The sequence below is a fragment of the Macrobrachium nipponense genome, chromosome 11, assembly GCF_015104395.2.
Source record: "Macrobrachium nipponense isolate FS-2020 chromosome 11, ASM1510439v2, whole genome shotgun sequence".
Lineage (NCBI taxonomy): Eukaryota > Metazoa > Arthropoda > Malacostraca > Decapoda > Palaemonidae > Macrobrachium > Macrobrachium nipponense.
Window position 1 is genome coordinate 93,365,345 of NC_061087.1, and position 22,277 is coordinate 93,387,621.

At 38.8% G+C, this 22,277-nt stretch overlaps 1 protein-coding gene across 4 annotated transcripts in view; it reads left to right on the forward strand.

The window, feature by feature from the left end:
* Positions 1-2,196: 2,196 nt before the first annotated feature.
* Positions 2,197-22,277, forward strand: part of LOC135207355 (uncharacterized) — a 316,324-nt gene continuing 296,243 nt past the window's right edge. For 3 of the 4 annotated variants that reach the window (XM_064239086.1, XM_064239094.1, XM_064239106.1), the window contains exon 1: positions 2,197-2,379. In XM_064239086.1, the coding sequence (XP_064095156.1) occupies positions 2,330-2,379 (50 nt within the window). In that variant the 5' untranslated portion in view covers positions 2,197-2,329. The remainder of the gene's footprint in view (positions 2,380-22,277) is intronic. The other variant, XM_064239100.1, reaches the window with a different exon arrangement.

Below are 22,277 nucleotides of genomic sequence, written 5' to 3' on the forward strand. Positions count from 1 at the left end.
AAATCGTTGGACCGAACAAATGCCGTGTGCGTACGATAAAGATGTTGGTACGAAGAGGCCGAGATAGGTACGCCACCACGTATACGTATAAGATGCATGATGCGAGGGATGCTGTCCAATAGGAGAGAAGGATCTCATGTTGGTGACTAGCATCAGGAACCAATGGGAGAGCAGGAGGATGGTGGCGAGTCTATTAGTATAAGATGGCGGCGCGCGTTTCAAAATTGTTATCCGGGCGAATCTCGGACTTTCAGAAACCTTTCGTATCCTGAAACTTTTCGTATGTAGAGCCAGCCATTAAATCTTTCGCATTGGCTTTCGTATCTCGAGTCGTAGTTGAGCCTTTCGTATCTCGTACCACTGTATATACAAATACAGTACCCTAGCCTACAGTATACTGTATACTACATATACAGTATAATTTAGTAATTTATTAATATAAGCTAATTTTTGGAGGTTCAATGCATTCTGACTATGATATATTAGTAGGAAAAAAAATTTGACACGAAACAGGAATCAGATTCGGATGACACCAGTATACCTAATTGAGCGATGTCAGGCTGCTGATGGCTATGTATATTTATGAAATAAAAACACAATGAATAAACATCTTTTCTGTGAATCTTTTAAAAAAAGTTAATTATAAAAAAATTACTGTATCCAACCAATATTGTTAATTTATTCCTCATATTACTGTGAATCATAAAATAGGTAATTTGTCATTATACGTTGTGTTTTTAAGTTGAAATAAGAAAATAATACGTCTCGTGAATTAAAGTATTTTTTTTGTTAACAGATTGCATTTCGGGCATGTTTATTGAGTAAAAATATCACGTGATTCCGTTTGCTATTTTCACTTCATTTCATCATAGTACGAACTTTCCCGTTATGTTACTTATCTTCTATGGGTGTGAAAACAACAGTTAAATGTGTTCTTTCAAGACCTGAAGTTTTTATTAAAATTATTTTCTCGCAATTTTATCTACGGTTGTGTTTGATGGCATAAGTTTACTGGAGTTATATCCTTGTTGCCGATGCATGATGATAGTCATTAGTAGCTCAAAAAGTGAGCTGCGTGTGGCGAGGCAGGAGCTAGGAAAAAAAACTGTTGTACGTTCAGCTGGACACCACTCTTTCTTGCTCATGTGGCATCCCAGTCGTTTTAGTTGTGGGTTGTCGTAAAGTCGATCAGTCTTAAGTTTTGCATAGGTCGTAAGTCGACAACTAGCTGTGATGTGTTAGTCACAGAATTAAACCATTTAAAAATCTTGAAATTGTGAAAAATATTGTTGTAGTGCACAATATGGGGCTGTAATAGCTCCAGCATCTAGCTGCGTACTTGTGTTACTTCTAATCAGTAAATTCAAATGCTTGGTTATGTGTTAATTTGCTGTCTTTTTAACAATAGTACTCCCATGACTTCATTGGAAAGTTTAATTGGAAACCAAAGTAGCTATGATAAAATGCTACAAAAATGATGAAAAGATTGCTACCATAACTTTTTTCTTCTTGTCTCTAGCTAAATGATGGTATCATCTGTTGTTTCAGTATGAGTTTAACTTTCATCAAGGTATGCTCTATTGATGAAGTGTACCCGTATCAAGAAGAAAAGAGGCAAGATGTATGAAGAAATGGAACAGCATCTTTCTCCTTGGATTGAGCAGTAGAGGTGTTATTCTCTGTCTCCATAAAGCAGTTGTTGGTTGAAGGCAGCAGAAGTCTCTTGGACCCCTTTGGTGGGTTGCAATGTGTGGGTGACTTGAAGGATAGTTGGATAAGCATTTTCATGAAACTATTAGTTCATTTGAATGGGGTTTCCATAAGGCTTCCATCCACTTGCTATATGTCCTCTTGCTATACTTTTCCTCTGCCTCCTCATTCTCTTGTCTCATCTTTCTACAAACTGTAGGAAGAGCTGGAAGAGAGTTGACAAGTCTCCTGCATATTAGAAGTCCAGCTGTACCTCTCTTGGGCACCGCTCCTCCTTGAAGAGGGCAGTGGACATGATTCTGGCTTTAGGGCATCACTGTTCCTTGAAGAGAGCCAGTGGACATAATTCCCTCTGTTAGTAAGAAATAATATTGACTAATTTGATTTTACTTCACTATAAGTGGTGATGTTATTGGCATGCAGTGACCAGTGTAGAATTAAAATTGAATCCCCTTTTTTACAATTATCTTTTCAGGTTATAAATTGAATCACAGTAGCTCTGCAGTCAAAATATTAGATTTAGTGACCCACTGTATTGCTGGTAGTGATAATGAAGATGTCAATGGAATGTTGAAGATTTACCAAGCCTTTAGTAAGTTTTCAACAAGTGATAATCTCGATGATTCATTGCAAGTTGAATTATGGGATCATCTTCACAAGCTTTTTTTGGTAAGGTTATTTTCAGTTTGTTCATAACTGCATCAGTCATACAAATGCTTTTATTATTTTTTGTCTCAAATGTCCCCAGACATGTAGTCCTTTGCTCACAAGTTTTAAAAAAAAAAAAAAAAAAAAAAAAAAAAAAAAAAAACACACTCATGACACTAGTGCCACCTGGACCTTCAGGTATCCATCCACCAACCCCCTTATACAGCATTTAGTGCCTGCCAACGTTCAGCAGCTTTTCAGTGCTCTTCAGTTCTCTTCAGTTTGTTTTTACAGTAAGTTCATCAGGTTTTAATTTTCTAATCATAGTTTTTGTTTAAGTGGTAATCATGGATCTGCTTCAGGCTTTTTCAGTGCTTTCTATTTTGATGGAAAAAATTGTAAAAGTATCTACGTATAAATACTCACATCGAATCAGGTTTTATAGTCTCCTAGTAACCATCTGTTATTAAATTGCAAATACTTCTCATTGTAGTTCATTTGACAAGTCCCCTGCATATTAGAAGTCCAGCTGCACCTCTCTTTGGCACCGCTCCTTCTTGAAGAGGGCTGGACATATCTGGCTTTAGGGCATCACTGTTCCTTGAAAAGAGCCAGTGGACACAACTGTGATTTCTCATTAATTTTTGAAAAATATGCATTTTTTTTCTCGTGTGGTACATTATGGCCAAAGGTCATGTTGTAAAAAAAAAAAATTTATAACGGATTTTCTTGGCAGTACATACTGTCAGAGTATTTTTCAAAAAAAAAAAAAAAAATCTTCAAATATTGATTATTTTGCATTTTTGGAGTCATATTTCTTCCGTCAGATTGGCGTCGTAACCCTGGAACATGCGTTGTAAACCTGGAAATAAATTCTGATGAATATAATTGAAAAGCGTCGTAACGTCGGAACGTCATAAGCTGAATAAATCTTAACTTTATAATAATAATATATATATATATATATATATATATATATATATATATATATATATATATATATATATATATATATATGATATGTATGTAGTATGTATGTATGTATGTACATGTATACAGGCAGTCTCCGGTTATGACGGGGGTTCCGTTCTTGAGACGCGTCGTAAGCTGGAACATCGTCAAAAATCCTAAGAAAGCCTTTGGGTGCATTGAAAACTATGTAAACTACATTCTTATGGCATTTTTCATCAAAAAAAACCTTCAATTATTAATTATTTTGCATTTTCGGTATCATATTTCATCTGCCAGATGAGCGTTGTAGGCGTCGTAACCCTGGAAATAATGTCTGATGAATATAATTGAAAAGCATTGTAACCTCAGAACGTTGTAAGCCGAGACCGTCGTAACCCGGGGACTGCCTGTATGTGTTATTGTACCGATTATGTAATTTGTGTATATATATATATATATAAATATATATGTGTGTGTGTGTGTGTGTGTATAATGTGTGTATATATATATTATATATATCTCTCTCTCTCTCTCTCTCTCTCTCTCTCTCTCTCTCTCTCTCTCTCTCTGGATGAGTGAGTTGCGTACTCGCCTATCAGTCTGGTAGCCAGATGAAGGAGAAAACACGCAAACCATCATAGCGATGAATGCGCAGGGTTTAGTTACGAGTACATAACTCAAAAAGAAAAATAGAGTACTTAGAAGAACTAACCCAATTTGAAAAGAAAATATATGTAATGAATATAAGTGAAACCTGGTATTCCCAATAGACTGGGAATGATGATCAAATAAAAGGGTTCCAAACTTATAGATCAGATAGAAAAAAAAGGAATCAAGGGGGAACCGCAATATATGGGAAAGACAAAAAACAAGGAAAAATATATGAGAAATATAGTAACTCAGAATGTGAAGTAATAGCGGTAGAATTTGAATCTGAAAAAAATGAACATAGTAATATATAGACCCCCTAATGCTAAAGAGTTTGACATAATAATAGAAAAATTGGATGATGTATGTAGAAATCACAAGGACTGGACTATTCTCCTATCCGGAGACTTTAACTTTCCTTTCATAGACTGGAAAGAACGAATAGGAGATTGTGGTTGTATTTATACATATAAAGAGAGTAATAGTAGTGCAGAAGATAAAAGAGGCAATTCGAAAAGCTATTAGATATGCTACTAGAATACAACATTCAACAAATAAATCACCTGTCAAAACAAGAAAGGAAATACTTTAGACCTAGTATTGTGAATGAGGTGAATTATGTTAAAGAAATAATAGTTTTATATAAGCGAGTATCTCTGACCATAATGTCATAGAATTAACAGTCCATTCCAAAGCAATTGAAAACAGAGATAAGCAAGAAATGAAAAAGTGGGAAGGATATGGAAAATACAACTTCTACAGTAAAAATATAAAATGGTCAGAAATAAGTGAAGAATTAAACAAAGATTGGGATAACATTTTCATAAGTGATGACATAAGAGTAAATACGGAGATACGTACTATATAAAATATTAGAGGAAATAGTGGAAAAATTTATACCGAAGAAGAAAAGTAAACATCAGTCATGCATACCAAGAGACAGAAGAATCTTGTTCCAGACCAGAAAATCAGAAAGTGGAAAAGAGGTCTTGCAAAAGAAAAAAATGCATGGAAAGTTATAGAACTAAAAAGTAAGATAGAAAATGCAGAACGAAAAAGATTTATACAATCCAAAAAAAAGCAAATGAAAAATGGGATTTGGAAGAAAAAACCCTAGTAAATATCAAGCAAAACCCCAAACTATTATACTCGTATGCGAAAAAGATGAATAAAAGAAGAATAGAAATAGGCCCTCTATGAATTGAAGGGAGATTAACAAATGAAATAAAAGGAAATATGCAACATATTAGCAGAACAATATAAGAGAGAATTCACCCCTAGAATTGATAATGAAGATAATGATACAGAAGTAAGGGACGAAAATACTGAATATTTAGCTGACATAGATATTAATGAAGCTGATATTGTGCAGGCTATTAATGAAATTAAAAATGGAGCTGCTGCAGGTCCTGATGGTGTTCCTGCTATTTTGTTAAAGAAAGTAGTTCATTCTATCGCAAAGCCACTTGCAATATTATTGAGATCAAAGTGTAGATACAGGCAAGATTTATGATGAGCACAAATTAGCATATATACCTCTACTTTCAAAAGTGGATCAACGAACTAGAGGCAAGTAATTATAGGCCTTTGAGTCTAACATCACATATTATAAAAGTGTATGAAAGGATAATGAAGAAAAATATTTTGGAACATTTAATAAAAAATAATTTGTTTAATATAAGACAACATGGTTCGTACCCGGAAAAAGTACACAAACCCAACTGTTAGTCCACCGTGAGAACATATACAAAAATATGAAAAGCGGAAATGAAACAGATGTGGTTTATCTAGACTTTGTAAAAGCTTTTGACTAGGTAGACCATAATATATTAGCGAAGAAAATGAGAAAACACAATATCGTGGATAAAGTAGGAAGATGGTTAAAAGAATTTTTACACAACAGAAAACAGATAGTTATTGCAAACCATGAGAAATCGGATGAAGCTAAGGTAATATCCGGTGTGCCACAAGGTACGGTGTTAGCTGCAATACTGTTTGTTATTATGATTGCAGACATAGACAGTAATGTAAAGGACTCGGTAGTTAGTAGTTTCGCCGATGACACAAGAATAAGTAGAGAAATTACTTGTGATGAAGATAGGAATGCGCTACAAAGAGACCTTAACAAAGTATATGATTGGGCAGAGGTAAATAGGATGGTATTTAACTCTGATAAATTTGAATCAATAAATTATGGAGACAGAGAAGGAAAGCTATATGCATATAGGGGAGCATATAGGGGACCTAATAATGAGACAATCACAAATAAGGAAGCAGTTAAAGACCTTGGTGTGATGATGAATAGGAACATGTTATGCAATGATCAAATAGCAATTCTATTGGCAAAATGTAAAGCAAAAAAATGGGAATGTTGTTACGGCACTTTCAAAACAAGAAAAGCTGAACACATGATTATGCTTTATAAAACATATGTTCGTAGTCCACTTGAATATTGCAATATGGTATGGTACCCACACTATCAAAAGGATATTGCACAAATAGAGCGTACAAAGGTCCTTTACAGCTAGAATAGAAGAAGTTAAAGACTTTGACTACTGGGAAAGACTACAATCATTAAAATTATATAGTCTAGAAAGGAGAAGAGAACGCTACATGATAATTCAGGCATGGAAACAGATAGAAGGAATAGCTGAAAACATCATGGAGCTAAAAATATCAGAAAGAGCAAGCAGAGGTAGATTAATAGTGCCCAAAACTATACCAGGAAAAATAAGGAAAGCACACAGGACATTAATCCACCACGCACCAGCATCAATAATGCAGCGTCTATTCAATGCGTTGCCAGCTCATCTGAGGAATATATCAGGCGTAAGCGTAGATATGTTTAAGAATAAGCTCGACAAATATCTCGGCTGCATCCCAGACCATCCAATATTAGAAGATGCAAATATACCGGAAGATGTACTAGCAACTCTCTGGTAGACTTAGAGGTGCCTCACACTGAGGGACCTGGGGCAACCCGAACAAGATGTAAGGTCTGTAAGGTAAGGTAAGGCCCGAATTCGCTTCCCACTGCTGCCAGTGAGGAACCATAGGAATTTTTTTCTGGTGATTAGAAATTCAGTTCTCTATGTAATGTGGTTCGGATTTCACAATAAGCTGTAGGTCCCGTCGGTACGTAACCAATTGATCCTAGCAGGACAAGTAGGAATGCTCTTTCTCCTTATCCATTCTCTTGACCATCTTAGTTGTTCCGAGAGGTGCAAGGCAGACAGAGAGAATTGTGATGAGTTTGTCTCTTTTTCAGAATATACAGCTGTGAGAGTTGGTATCTCAAGATCAATCCTCAAATCATCTCATCATACACTCAAGTTGTCAAGGAAAGTTTCAAATCTCCCTTCAAGGAGAGAAAATCAGGAGTTTCACACCTCAGGAAAACTCAAGGTTTTTCTTTGGTATGTTAATACTCTGGATTTTCATATAGCAGAGATCTTTGTGCCGATTTGTCAGCACATTGATCTCAGGAATAGGACCTTACTTTCCCCTGTGATTAACATTCACTGCTTGAGGCCCTTGCTCTTTCAGGTGAGTCAAGGATTATCGTTTGGCACCGCATTCCTTGCATGTGAGGGCATTTGTGACTCATTGGGCGGTATTCATAAAGAAAAGGATATGCTTATACTTGCAAAATATGAAGGAAATCCTTCTACTTGTATTCATAAACATTTCGAGCAAAAGCATATCCTTATAATCACATAAAAGTAAATGGTTATACATAAAGAAGACCCTTTACTTCATATAAAGAGCATATGCTTTGAAAAAGCTGAGTCTGGTCAGTAGCAGACTACAGTTCGAAGAGAAAGGTTTTTCTGTCCGATTCTCAGCACGATGGCAGATTTTGTGGATGTGAGGCATGTTAAACAATACATGCCCCGTTTACCCACACTTGATCGTGATTTCAAGATGTTATTCCGTTTTGAAGAACAAAATGTACAGTGGCTTGCAGACAGATTTTTAGGCACCAATGAAGAAACTCGGGGAGGCGCCTTGTCATCTTTCCATAGAATGAAGATATGTTTGCGTTACCTCAGTGATCCTGGCTATCAAAAAGGTATCGGTCAAGAACTTGGTGTTAGCCAAGCAACGGTATCACGGACTGAATACAGTAGTTGATAGCATAATTGCTCATGCGAATGAATGGATAAAGTTTCCAACTACCAACAGAGAAATAGTAGAGGCAAAACAGTTATGGCAAAGGAAGTATAATAGTTTCCGACAGCTATTGGTATTCATCGATTGTACGCACGTGGGGATACTGAAACCAAAGCTGCATGGAGATGAGTACATTAATCGAAAAGGCAAGTCTACTCTGAATGTTCAAGCCACTTGTGATGCCAAAGAAATGTTCACTAGTGTTGATGTTAGTGGCCTGGATCCGTGCATGACTCAAGGATATGGAGAAATTCACAAGTGTGTGTACAATTAAGAACTAAAGCTAATGCTGTGCTACTTGGTGATGACGGATATGGGATAGAGCCATGTCTCATGACTCCATATCGAAATCCTACATCCCCTGCTGAGGTAAAATATAACAAGCTTCTCAAAAAAGAGAGAGTAATAATTGAACGATGCTTTGGCACACTGAAACGTCGATTTCCTATCTTACAATACGTTTGTCGCGTGAAGTTGGAAAATGTACCGAAAATAATCGTTAGCTGTGTCATGCTCCATAACTTTGCAAAAACCTTAGGTGATCCTGATTTCAAGCCAGCTGAAGAGATACCAGAAGAAGATGAAGAAAACCATGACAACAATCGTGATGAACTAGCCAACAGGGACAGGAAATCAAGAACAACTTGAGCATTGTAATATACAACTTTAATAATTAAAAATAATGTTACAACTTACAAGGCATTTCTTAACCAAAATCGCTATTTATGAAATTAATGAAGTCACATTTTTGGAAAATGAAATAACATTTTCTGTTTAAACTAAAAAAAAAAAAAAAAAAAAAAAAAAACAAATAGTTTTTTCTGTTTAAACTAAAAAAACAACTCAACAGTTTTGTTCTGTTTAAACTAAAAAACAACAACTCAAAATAACAGTTTTTCTGTTTAAACTAAAAAAAATTAACTCAAATAACACCTTTTGATGAAGTTTTATTTTTACAACATAAAATAAGTTTGATTTCCGTCAGAAACAGTTTTTGGTGTTGATTTCTCAGGCTGCTGCATCATTTCCAACTTCTTTTTGTAGTATTGTTGTTGCACTACACTCGTTTTATGCTGCTGCAAAAGTACTAAGCGTTGGAGTTCTTTAGTTGTCATTTTTCTAGTTACATCTGTTTCATACTTCTCTGTCGCTAATTTCTTCTTTGGCGGGAATGGTTGAACATCAGTGAGACTACTACATGACTGCTCATGAGTTGCTTCACTCTCGCTTCGCTGTAGAATTGGTTCATTTCTTCTTTTCTCCTGAAACACGAGTCAACCTTTTACTTCTGCTTGGAGGATATCCTCGCAAGTAAAAGGTAATCATTATGAATATGGAAAGAAAGATTTGCTTATACTTCTTCCTTATGCTTACAAGGATATCCTTCATTTTTATGAATACCGCCAAATGAGTACCTTTTCTCTGGACAAGGAGTTTATTCAGAGTTTTGAGATGCCAAGTCAAACTCTCTTTCCTTTGCTGCTGTGACAGGAGCAATTCATCTTTACCTTGGAGGGGTCCTGTGATGACCGCAGGTTGTTCTGTCTGGTTCGCCCATTCTCAGGTCTCACACTGTTTCTTGTTGCCATGAACTGTGTTCCCTCTTGCAACAAGACAGCAAGCCTGGAGAACACTGCTATGGTTTCCCTCCAGGCAGTCCCCTATGAGATTTCTTCTCTACCCAGCACCAGTCAGTAACCTTTGGGCAATTCTTGTGCTAAGAAAAAGGACATTGTCCTAATTTGTATCTCCAGTTTTGTAAGTCCTGAAGTCATCTCGACCCTTAGAAACAGACCTTTATATGTCTTGTTCTTCGGGCAGCCCTAAAACGTCTCGGACTTTAAAGGAGGCTCGTGAAATAGCCAGCCTTCTTCTTCTCTTCTGAGAGAGTGCACATGTGTGTTTCTCTTTCAACCTTCTTTCCATTTGGGAAGAAGTTAGAAGGAAGGACATAGAAAAGAACGCTTGTAACAGGTGTTCTCCTACTGTTAGAACTTGAAAGAAGAGTTGTCTGTTGAGTCTGTGGAATTGATGACGACATAGCTTTGACCTGGTAGTAGGTATCCTTCAGGATAAGTACAGTGGACCCCACTTTTTCATCGTTCGGCAATTGCAGATTCAGTTGTTCTTGGATTTTTTGTGAAATTTTTGCAATAACTTGCAGAAAAAATGGTAATTCATAGACTTTTCCTAAAAGAAAATTCACTGATTACTATATTTTCATATAATTATTGAGACTAATACATTTTATGATAAAAAATGTATTATTCACAAAATAGCAAAAATAGACATTTTTGAGCATTTTTAGAGAGGTATTTGGTGTTCAAGCAATTAAAATACACAGGTATAAGCGTTTTTAGAGGTGTTCCATGTTATCGTGGATTATTGGTATTTGCAGCTGGTTGTGGTACCTAACCCCCTCAAATTGGGGGTTCCACTATACCTGCTTTCTATCAGGGCCTCAGCTGTCTTCTAACTTCTGCCTCTCCTGTGAAACGAGAACAGCTAATTCGGCTAAGAGCTAATTGTTTTCAGTGTCCTGTTGTCGCCATAGAAGCCTCTCTTTGGGACAGCTTCGCCTTCACTCTCTCATTCAAGAATGAAGGAGGCCTGCTTTCCACAGTCCATTTAACCTTTGTTTTCCTCTCTCGAATTATGAAGAAGGAATTAAGCTGGTGCTCAATCAACAGGAGCCTTTCCTTGAATATGTGTAATAAGTTTTAGGGCTGCTTTGCCTTGTAATGAATTAATGGCGCCCTAATGAGGTAATGTTAGACTTGCGATAATCTTACGCTAAGTCGGTTGGTATTGCACTTCCATCTTCAATGGAGTGTCTTGGGGTTTGTAGATCACTTACGAAGTCGGGATTATCTTCTTGTTTATGACGACGATGTGTTAACTCATGCTGATTCGGTAAGGAGGTTCTTGTAGAAAACACGAAGTATAAAATATATATATTCTTCTGAAGTTTTTACATGATGAAGATCAGGTATGATTGTACAAGTCTTCTAATGACGATAGCTTGATCGCTTCTGCCAATGATGATGGCTACTTCTGTTCTCTCTACATGATAAAGCTTAGGTAAAGAGATACAGGTCTTCTAATGACGATAGCTAACTCTATTCTGCCTGTCTACCATCTCTGTTACAAGTTATGAAGGAACAGACAGTAGTTCGAACATATGAACATACAATCCGATGACATAGTTTCATACGAACATACAATCAAAATGAGACACGCTACAGATCACGTAGGCCGTTTGAATTATAGGTCGCAGTAGTTGTCTCAAGCAGGGAGCTTGGACTAATGTTTATAAACAATTGAATGACTACAGGTGACGGCATGTTATCTTAGCCTACATACTTATTGTATACGTCATCCTTTAGCGTCTCTAGTCCTGATCACATTCCTGCAAGCAATTCTGGTTGACCTCTTTAGTTTGTTTTAGTCTTTTATATATATGGACTAACATTCCATATTTTTATTATGTAAACACTTACATTAGCTCGGTCAGCTACCAAAACCAACTACTGAATATTACTCAAACTTGACTTGCATTTGACTTATAGGAGTGTGATACAGACACTATGTGAATATATATATATATATATATATATATATATATATATATATATATTATATATATATATATATACACATATATATAAGTAAATAAAAATTCATGGTGTACAGAATTGATTCAAGTAATAAAATATAAAACAATGATATTGGTATAGTGATCACGTGATATATAATGATACAGTTTTTTCACTTCATCTCATTAAGATACATATGCTACAGAAAATACTAATGTACTCTGATAATTGCATAGAATGAAAGATTAACATGATAAAAAATCATATTTTAACTGTATAAAAAAATTTCATATATGAATTGATAAAACTTATTAATGTTTATGCTAACTGTTATATATCTGATTCATTAATCAATATACTAACTCATATATAACTGCAGATATTGGTAAGATAAAAGGTAACAGATGATTATAGGCTACCTGATAGTATATGGTTTCATATAATTATGATTAATATATGTGCACTTTAAATAGATTCCTATTGCGTACACGCAAAAAATATATTTCGATTCTGTTATTTATGATCATTTATATATATAGGATACATGACCAAGGTTATACTACTTCACATTTAACTAGCTTTCGAACCACTTTTCGTCCATTACACAGTTCCAGACAACCACCTATAGCCAAATGAAACGGGCCAATTTCTTCACAGGGTTAAAACAAGGAAATTCCTGGGCGGGTCCAAACGTTTCTATTTTGCGCTCATCTTATTCTCTGAATCCTAAGCTACACGATTACGTTCGCGATGAAATAAAAACCATCCCAGCACGAGTCCTTCGCCAGCAAAGTAGAGTTGAATATCCTTCTGGTCGTAATTGTCGGAAGTATGTCCCTTTTTGTAGTCTATTTCCGACAGCCGCAGGAGCATTCCGCATTAAAACGAGATTAACGACGGGATACGGGTGTCGGTCGAAGAAGTCCATGATGGTGCTTATTCCTTTCACATTGTAGGCGGTTGTTACTCGACTGCCGTCGTCCGCAGCGACGAACGATTTTTTTAAGTTGCGATGTGAAAACTCTCGTACTGCAGGATACTGTAACAGGGTTCCATTAATCAGCCTGCAAGTGGAAATTATACTTGTCACAAGGGCAAAGTAATTCAGACGACATCCAAATACAGGGGAGGGGAGAGCCATTAAGACCATACTTTAACCCAACATGAATTCGCTGAATTTATTTGTGGAAGTTCAAAATAGAGAGCTGTACAAACTTTTTTATCCATGGCATTAACAATGAGTGAACCTATCCAGGTCTATGGTGACTGTAAAATATCCATAATTATAAAAAATAAACAGTAATTTACTGGTAGTAAATTACTAGACAAAGAAGTGGAAAAACGGAGCTATTTGTAAGATTGCCAGGCAACATAAGAGTCAAAGAGAAGATTAATCATGATTCTGTATTTCCCTATGCTAACTGAAATTAAGTTGTGATAAAATCTGATCCTATGTGCCCTAACAAAAGTTTCATATTCAATTTTCCCGCGCGGCATCCTCTGAGGTTAATTTTAAAAACTTTATTAATAGGTAGGAGATGCAACGAAAAAAACCCACTATGTAACTAATTTCTAAATAAACTTTGGGTTTTTCAAGAACATGTGACATTTTCCATGAATGTTTTACTTAATTGTAATAGGCTAATGTTGCAAGTAAATATTTCATATACATATCTTGATACTTCTAAATGTCTATGAGGTTCAGGAAAAATTAATTCATTTTGTTATAGAAATTCTATTTGCTTATTCTGTTTATTAATTTTAAAATGATTGCAACTCCTTAATTAAATTAGTTGCATTGCGCATACGGATAGACACGTTCTGCCTTGCCCATGAGAAGTTCGGGCTAGGCATTCCTTTCTTCCAGTCAATCTGCTTTGCAAGCGCGAGATGAAAGCCTTGTGCAAGCAGATATTTGAGGTTAAAGGAATAATGCTGATACGGCAATGATGACGTCGTCACTTGGCAGGAGATTGCTCTCAGCCAGCTAAGAGTTACGTTACTTGCTGTAATAAATACGACTTTAGGAAAATAAATTTATTTTGTTTTTTAATACTCGACCCACATGAGAAGAATGTCTGAAAAAAAAAAACAGTACCAAAATTGAACAATATATTAGTTTCATGTTGGAAATCTGCATAATTGTAATTATGTTAAATTAAATATTCCTTATTCAAACTAATGAAAAAAGTTTCCATACAAATTCTATATATATTATTAGCCCTGTATAAGATTCATATAGGATTATTCCATAGATAAGATTTTCACTTCTAGACTTCCTGACTTTAAAATCTCTTTTATTTTATTTTATTTATTTATTTATTTATTATTATTATTATTTTTTTTTCATTGACTACGAATATAAATCACCGGGACAGACAATATGTCAGTAGGTTTTGGATATGTGTTTGAACTTTTAGCTTATTTGTCATTACTAAAGCGTTAAGTTAGAGTTCAAATCTTTATGCATATATGGATGGGATAGTTAATTAACCTATGGTTACGTTTGCTTATTGATTTTATCGTGATCCTTTTTATTATAATTTGTAACCCTTCCGACTTCTTACGGAGTGTATTATATTGCCTCCACTTGTATCCATATTTATTTATTTGATTTATTTATTTTTTATTTATTTATTTTATATTTTTTTTATATATTTGATAAATTAATGGTTGGCTTGAATATGTGGAAAAGTGTTCTAGCGGCGTACCGTATAAGGCTACTTGCGGCATCAATTCTATAGATACAAGATATAAATGATAAAGGTATTTAAAACCGCGAGAACCGCTATAATCCAGTTCGGATCCAACATCACGAGTTGTAACTCGTAAGACATTGACACTTCCTATTTAATTATCCGTTATTCTACCAAAACCGATTGACTCTGGGTGATAAAATATATTATTGGTTTTCATAATGGATAAGAATTCACACAACGCGTTATGGGAGATTATTATTGATTTACACCACCCGAGTCACATTATCATGTGTTGAATTCCATGTTTACTGATTTAGCACTCATAAATATTCCTAATGCACTCATTGCGGGTGTTTTTTTGTTTTTTTAGTGCTATTACTTCTATATAACGTGTCAAGGAACTATTAACACTAAGAAGTGTTTATTCCCTCTGTCAGACTCGTAATTCTGTTAATAATTCTAAGTATATTCTTTCAAGGATTGATTTGGCACAGGATAGGCCCCTAAACTGACAGGTGTCTTAGTGTATCCCTTGTTTTCATGACACGTGTTACAATTAGTTATGTGCTTTTTATATCTGTAAGCATTGTAGGCCAGTAAAACAGTGATTTGGCTTTCTGTGACATAGTAGGGAACCCTGGATGACGGAATGCAACCAGTTTATGACGATTGGTATGAAAGAGATTATTACTACTACCTGGTCGTTAGTCATCTGCTGTGTTCTTCGGGTTTTCCTCGTCACGGACCTACATATAATATTACATTTGATTACATTATTCTGATACACATACTTTAAATATCTTATTTTATGCTTTAGGTTTCTGCTCGAAGTGTTTATTGTTTTTGCTTAGCCGCTGACCCTGTTTCTGTTCGAAGTGTTTATTGTTTGGTGTTATTGCTGTTGACTCTGTTTTCCGTTCGAAGTGTTTATTGTTTGGTGTTATTGCTGTTGACTCTGTTTCCGTTCGAAGTGTTTATTGTTTGGGTTTAGGTCTGTTGACTCTTGCTTTGTTCAGTTGTTGTTAACAGTTCGGCGCTACCGACCCAGATATTCAATGCTCGCGATCTCTTGGGTTAAGGAATTTTCTTGTTTAGATAACGGTTTTTAACAATAGGCACGGATGTTTCTATATCTTTTAGTCTAATTAATGGTTCTTTGCAGTATGGTGCGGGATTGCGGGATAATGCGTCAGCTATGATAATTGCTTTCCCAGGTAGATATCTTATCTTGGCTTCAAAGACCTGAATGATCATTTGTCACCGAGTTCCTTTTGGACTGTGATTAAAGCCTTTGAAAAACTCGGTAAGTGACTTATGCTCAGTGAGGACTTTAACAGGATAGCCGTAGATTATGAACTTAAAATGTACTAGTGAGTTAACGATATCTAGCCCTTCCTTGCCTATTACTGTATATTTACTTTCAGAGGGCTTTAGTTTACATGAATAAAAAGCTATAGGAAAGAACTGTTTATCATATTGCTGAAGTAGTATCCCTCTTACCCTTGGTCTGAGGCGTCTGTTGCAATAAAAAAATTCCTTATTTAAATCAGGGATTTATAAGTTAGGTGAGCTGCATTTTATTCCGCTTTTAAGATATCGAACGCCTGTTGATGCTTTTTAGACCATAATAAATCTACGCTCTTCTTCGTAAGATCTGTTAAAGGAGCTGTCATGATTGAAGAGTTACATATTTGCATACGATTGTAATACCCACTACAGCGCAAAAGTGCTGTATCCCCTTTTTACGTTAATAGGTACCGGAAGTTATGAATAGCCGACACCTTACCATGGACTACTTTAAGACCTTGCCTAGACACAGAAAACCTAGATAAACATGTTCGGTTTTTTAAAAACTCGCATTTAGATATTTTACTCTGAGATTATTTGTCTTTGTCTCTGTAGCACTAGCTTTAGTTTATGTGAATGTACTTCTAAGGTATTTAGAAAAGATTATAAGACCAACCATATAAGCATGTAGGGTATCCCCTAAAAGTCTCCAAACACTATATTATAATTTGGGGCGCAACGTAAGCCGGAGGCATACGTAAAAATTGATAATGTCCCCTGAGTGTGCTGAAAACTGTGTATGAGGTACAATCACTTAGGTAATGGTATCTGGTAAAGCCTTTAAGTAAGTCCAAGCTGGTGAAAAATTTATTCTAACCTAACAGAGGTAAGATGTCGTCGGTACATGGCACTGGAAACTATCGGGAGTCGTTTTCCTTGTTTAAGCGACAGTAATCTGCGCAGATACGCCAAGTCCGATCTTTTATGGCATGACGTTTGAGGGAAAAATTATATGGGCTTATTTGATTTCCTAATGGCTCCTATTACTAACATTTTTCAACTTCGTCATTTATCTCTATTTTGAAATTTCATTGGGGTTCTACACGAAGGTACGTATATAGCTTTATGTTTGTCCTTAGACCATATTTTGTTTTCAATGACATCCGTTTTTCTCCCAGAGATCACTCGCTAGTGGAGAACTTCCTGGTATTCAGGTAGAAGATAAAAAAAAAATTCTGCTGAATCACCTCTGCTTGAATGACTTTACGGATATTACTTTAGATAGATTATCAGAGAGATTCATCCACGACTGGTTGGGCGTGATTAAAAATTAGCAACAATAAAAAATGCGATATTTATAACTTCCGTACCACGATATGTATACGTTTTGTGGATCACTAGATTTAACTTGTTTGCTGCTAGTCACCGTGTCTAGGCTTTGTCGCGAAATCGTTATATTTCTGAGTGTCGGGAAGGATTATTAATTTCATTTCCCAGCAGTCTTTTTACACGCACTAAGACATTCGAGGGTGCATGCTTCTCGAGATTTTGCATGCAAACTACGACTGCGGATGTTGGAGAATTCTGTTGGGTCATTTGAACAATGTTACGATTTATAGACAAATGTATAGTTCCTTTATATGTTTTATTATTTGATTAATTGTCTTTTTTTTTTTTTTTTTTTTTTTTTTTTTTTTTTCAAACTGATTTTAATATGTTTTGAAGGTTTATGGATTTTCTTGATAAACACGCCTTATTTTGCAGGATGTAAGATAATTATTTTGTATACCCCTAGATGGATCTTACAATTACACTACATACAGATCAATGTTTTTTATAACTATAGAGGTATCTGTAAGCGCTCTCTATCCGGACTTCTCATAAGGAAGTTCGAACAACAGACGGTGAGTCCGTAAATACAGGATTTTTGTACATGAACTTCCCTGACAGATATATACTTAGCTATAGTCTCCGACGTTCCCGACCAGAATTTCAAATCTCGCGGCACACGCGACAGGTAGGTCAGGTGGTCTACCTTACCCGCCGCTGGGTGGCGGATGTACGAACCACTCCCGTAAGCTTGTCAGATTTTTCTCTGTCGCGGGAACGATAACAACTGTTGTCGGTTCCTCTCGATAGTTTTTCGATTCTCGCGTTGCCTGGAGTTAATTTGGACTTATTTTGGTGACGTATTCGCTTTGTTTGGCTTGGCATACGCTGATTGTGGACCGGTTTGATTTTGAGTTTGATTTTCTTTAACAATGTCTGATCTAGAATCGGTAGTTAAAACTTCGGTTTTGTTTAGGGTTTGCGTGAATGAAGGATGTAAGGTGGAGGTTGCCGAAAGCTTCGGTAGACCCCCACACGGTTTGCATGAAATGCAGGGGGAATGAATGTGCTTTTGTTTTGCTAACCCTTGTAATGAATGTAAGGGATTGAATGAAGAAGAATATAAGGCTCTCTCTTCTATGTTAGGAAAGTTGGAACGTGATAGAGTGCGTAAGGCTTCCTCTAGAAGTTCTAGCAGATCTAGAATGAGTGAGTTGGATGTGGATCCTAATAGTACTAACGTAGAATTAGAACCTTCTTCCCAAGTTGCAGCCCCGGCTCCCCGCACCGAAGCCGAAGATTCGCCTTCGGAGGCGGCAGCTCTGAAAGCCAAGAATCGTTTCTATGGATCAGAAGATTCGTCATTGGAAGGTAAGGAGAGTGTTAGTGATCAGTGCAGTGTCCCCAGTGTTGTGGAGGGTGCGTCTGACCGGCTCCTTGTGCCCTCTAGGCCTAGACCTCTTCCAGACTCCCAGTTCCAGTGGAGTATGAAAGTCGAAAGCCGCAGGAGGGCTAGGGAGAGCCCCACCGGTCAGGGCGTCCCCTCGGCAGATCCTGAAGTACGCTCCCAGGCTGCCTCGGATCGCTACAAGAAGAGCTCCTACGCCAATGCTTCTCCTCTTCGTCGTCTCCCTCTCCGAAGAGAGGTTGGACTCCCCGGATGCGTCGCGCCCGTTGAAGAGAGCTGGAAGGCTCCCTGCAGTCCTTTGGCTTCTAGTCCGGAGTTTTTCCCCGGAAGAATCGTTGGTGGAGGCGAAGAAACCCAAGAAATCCTGTGATCGTTCTTCTTCTCGCGCTCCGCGCTCGGCGCCTGCTTCCGAGGAAGAACAAGAAAGATTCCTCCTACGAGAGTACTCGCGGGACTTCAAGCTCAGATCACGGCGCTAGCAGACTCTCTAGCAGTTAGATCAACGTAGGAAGAAGGACGTTTCTCTTCCGATCAAGAGATCTAGGCGCCGCTCTTCAGAGGATCGTTCTCCTTCATATGGTGAGGTTTTTCGTATGAAGGTGGGGGCTCGCGTGAGCGCCCTCGCTCGAGTGAGCGCCCTCGCTCGCGTGAGCGCCCTCGCTCGACGTGAGCGCCCCTCGCTCGCCTGGCTCTCTCTCGATTTCAAGACGCCAAACATCGGTAGGACGCTCTATGGAGAAAGAAGTTTTTTCTTCAGATTGGATTCCCGCTTCCGGTAAGCGCCTCGCACCTGCTCATCACGCGATTTCTTCAACTCCCTCGCGTGAAACTTCTCCTCAGCAGCCTCAAGATTCTAGAAGGCGCCCTTTATACAAGTAGGTGCGTTCTTCTTCCAGATGTCACTCTCCTCGAGTGTCGGATCGTGACTTCTCTCCTGACAGCATCTAGAGTCGGTAGAGTCGTGTGCATGATTAGACGGCCTACTGTTAGCCGCTCCCTCGCAAGGTAGGCGCCAAGAGCCTACTGCACATAGATCTCCTAGTAAGGCGCTCGTCTCTTTTAAGGCGTCATACTCCTGATTATTCTCCTAGGGGCAGACCAACAAGAGTCTTTCCAAGCGCCCTTCTCCGTTGGAGGGCGCTCTCCCGCTTCTAGGGCGCACTTCCGCCTGACCGTTTGTCTCTTGGTAGGCACCAGGAATCCCGGAAGCACCCTTCTCCAAGTAGGCGCTCGTTAGTTTTGAAGCGCCCTTCTCCTGAATTTGTTACCCTCTTGTTAGGACGTCAAGGAGTCTCGCAAGCAGCCTTCTCCTACGTAGGCGCATTTCGCCTTCCATTCGGACTTCCGTTGATCTACGCAACTGGGACAGGTATGGAGAGCCGCGCAAGCGCTCTGCTCTCGATAGGCGCTCTTCTCCCCCTGGCAGCCGCTCGCCTCAGATAGGCGCATATAGTATAGTCAGCGCTCGCCTCCTCGTAGCGCCCTGTGGGAATGTTTCCGAGGATTCTCGGAGTAGGAGCCCTACCTCTCCTTCGGCTGAGATTCAGTATACCGAGAGGGAGTCTCATCGTAGACTTCCCCAGATCTTCTCTCGTTCTCCAGTGGATGAACTCTTCTAAGAGAGGGCGTTTCTCCAACCTCTCGCTCAACTCCTGCTAGGATCCCTTCGTCACCTAAGGATCTTCCGCACTCGCCTCGACAAGACGTCCTAGAAGGTTCGGATGAGGAACCGAACACTTCTGCTGCTGTCTCTTCTTACAAGAAGCTTACAGAGCTACTTTTACAAGTTTTTGGGGTATCCCTTACGCCTACGGCTCCTCCTTCTCTCCTCACTCACTTTTTTCAACGGCGAAGACAGCGAAGAGTTCTTCTTGTGTGAGGATGAAGCCAACTCTTTCTATGAAGAAGGCACTGAGGGGGTTTTGGTTCCTGGATGGCTTCCAAAGAAGAAGCGGGGAAAACGATGTTCGCTTTTCCTCCTTCGAAGTTATCAGGACTCGCGGGTTTTCTGGTACGAAACAGGAGAGCCCTTAGGATTGGGTCTACCGTCTTCGGCTGATTCGGATTTTTCGGCACTGGTAGATTCGACAAGGAGAACTGCCCTTAACTCTGCTAAGACGACTTGGGCAATGAATGAATTGGATCATTTGCTCAAAGGTATGTTTAGAGTGCTAGAAGTATTTACTTCCTTGATTGGTCGTTGGAGTCCTAGCCAAGAAAATTGAAGTGCCAGAGTCAATTTCGCCAGAAGATCTTATGTGTGTGTCTTGTATGGACAAGTCGGTAAGATACTCGGAGCTAGTGAAATCGCCTCCCTTTATGGGGCCGGATCGGTGGAAGAAGAGGTGTCGGTTTATTGTTTCCTTCTTAACGAAGTCGGTCTCCCATGCTCAGAGGTCTTCTTTGCTGTTTGCTCCTCTGTCTACTCAGTTGTTCCCGAAACATCGAGTGCAGGACATTTCGAGGTCACTTTCGGCCAAAGCCACCCAGGACCTTTTGGCACAGTCGGCAAGAAAACCTCGCCCTTCCTTCCCTACCAAGGCTAAGAAGGAAAAAGGCAAGTGTTCGAGAACCCTTTCGAGGGGCATCTTCATCAAGAACTCTACGTTTAGAGGTCGTAGACCTTCAAGAAGGGGTAAGACTTTCGCCAAGTCTGTTAAAGCCCCCAAATAACTTGCAAGTCCTTCAATCAACGGTGGCGCCAGACTCTTAGAGTTTGCAGAAGTCTGGCCCAAAAAGGGGCGGATCCTTGGAACCCTTTCTATTTTTGAGGAGAGGTTACCTCATCCCTTTCGTCGAAAGACCTCCCTTGACGACCATCCCAAGGGAACTGACGGCCAGGTACAGAGACCCCATCATGAATCAAGCTCTCCATCAAGCAGTAGATCAGATGCTGGAGAAGGGGGCTATCGAACTAGTGACAGACCATCATTCATCGGGCTTCTACAACCGCCTTTTCCTAGTTCCGAAGTCCTCAGGGGGATGGAGACCGGTGCTGGATGTAAGCGCCCTGAACTTCTTCGTAGTAAAAGAAGAAGTTCACGATGGAAACGCCTTCATCAGTGCTGGCAGCACTTCGTCCAGGGGACTGGATGGTTTCCTTGGATTTACAGGACGCTTACTTCCACGTACCGATCCATCCTTCCTCGAGGAAGTTTCTCAGATTCATGATGGGGGGGAAAATTTTTGTTTTTCAGTTAGGGCTCTGTGTTTCGGCCTCTCGACGGCCCCTCAAGTGTTCACAGGGATTTTGAGGAATGTGGCTCAATGGCTTCATTTGAAAGGGGTGAGGATATCCATGTACCTCGACGACTTGGCTAATAGGGGCCAATTCAGAAGATCGTTGTTTGAAGGGCTTACAAGTAACTTTAGAATTGACGAAGCTTTGGGACTTCTCGTCAATTTCAAGAAGTCATCACTAATTCCCGAGCAAGAGTGTGTGTACTCGGGATACAGATGAACTCTCTGAGTTTTCGGGCTTTTCCCTCGCAGGAAAGGATAGCCCGAGGATTCGAGAGAGTAACAACCTTCTTAGGGAAAGAAGTATCACAGTGAGGGAGTGGATGAGTGCTGCTGGGGACGCTCTCCTCTCTGGAGCAATTCGTTTCCCTAGGAAGGTTGCACCTGAGACCACTCCAATTCTTTCTTCATCGGAATTGGAGTCGTCGTTCTCAGGATTTGACGTTCTCCCTGTCGTTATCCCAGGACATCAAGAAAATCTCTTATGGTGGACAGATCCCAACCTCTTTGCGAAGGGACTGTCTCTTCAATCACAGACCCCCAACCTGTGTGTTCCTCCGACGCGTCGGACATGGGGGGGGTGGGGTG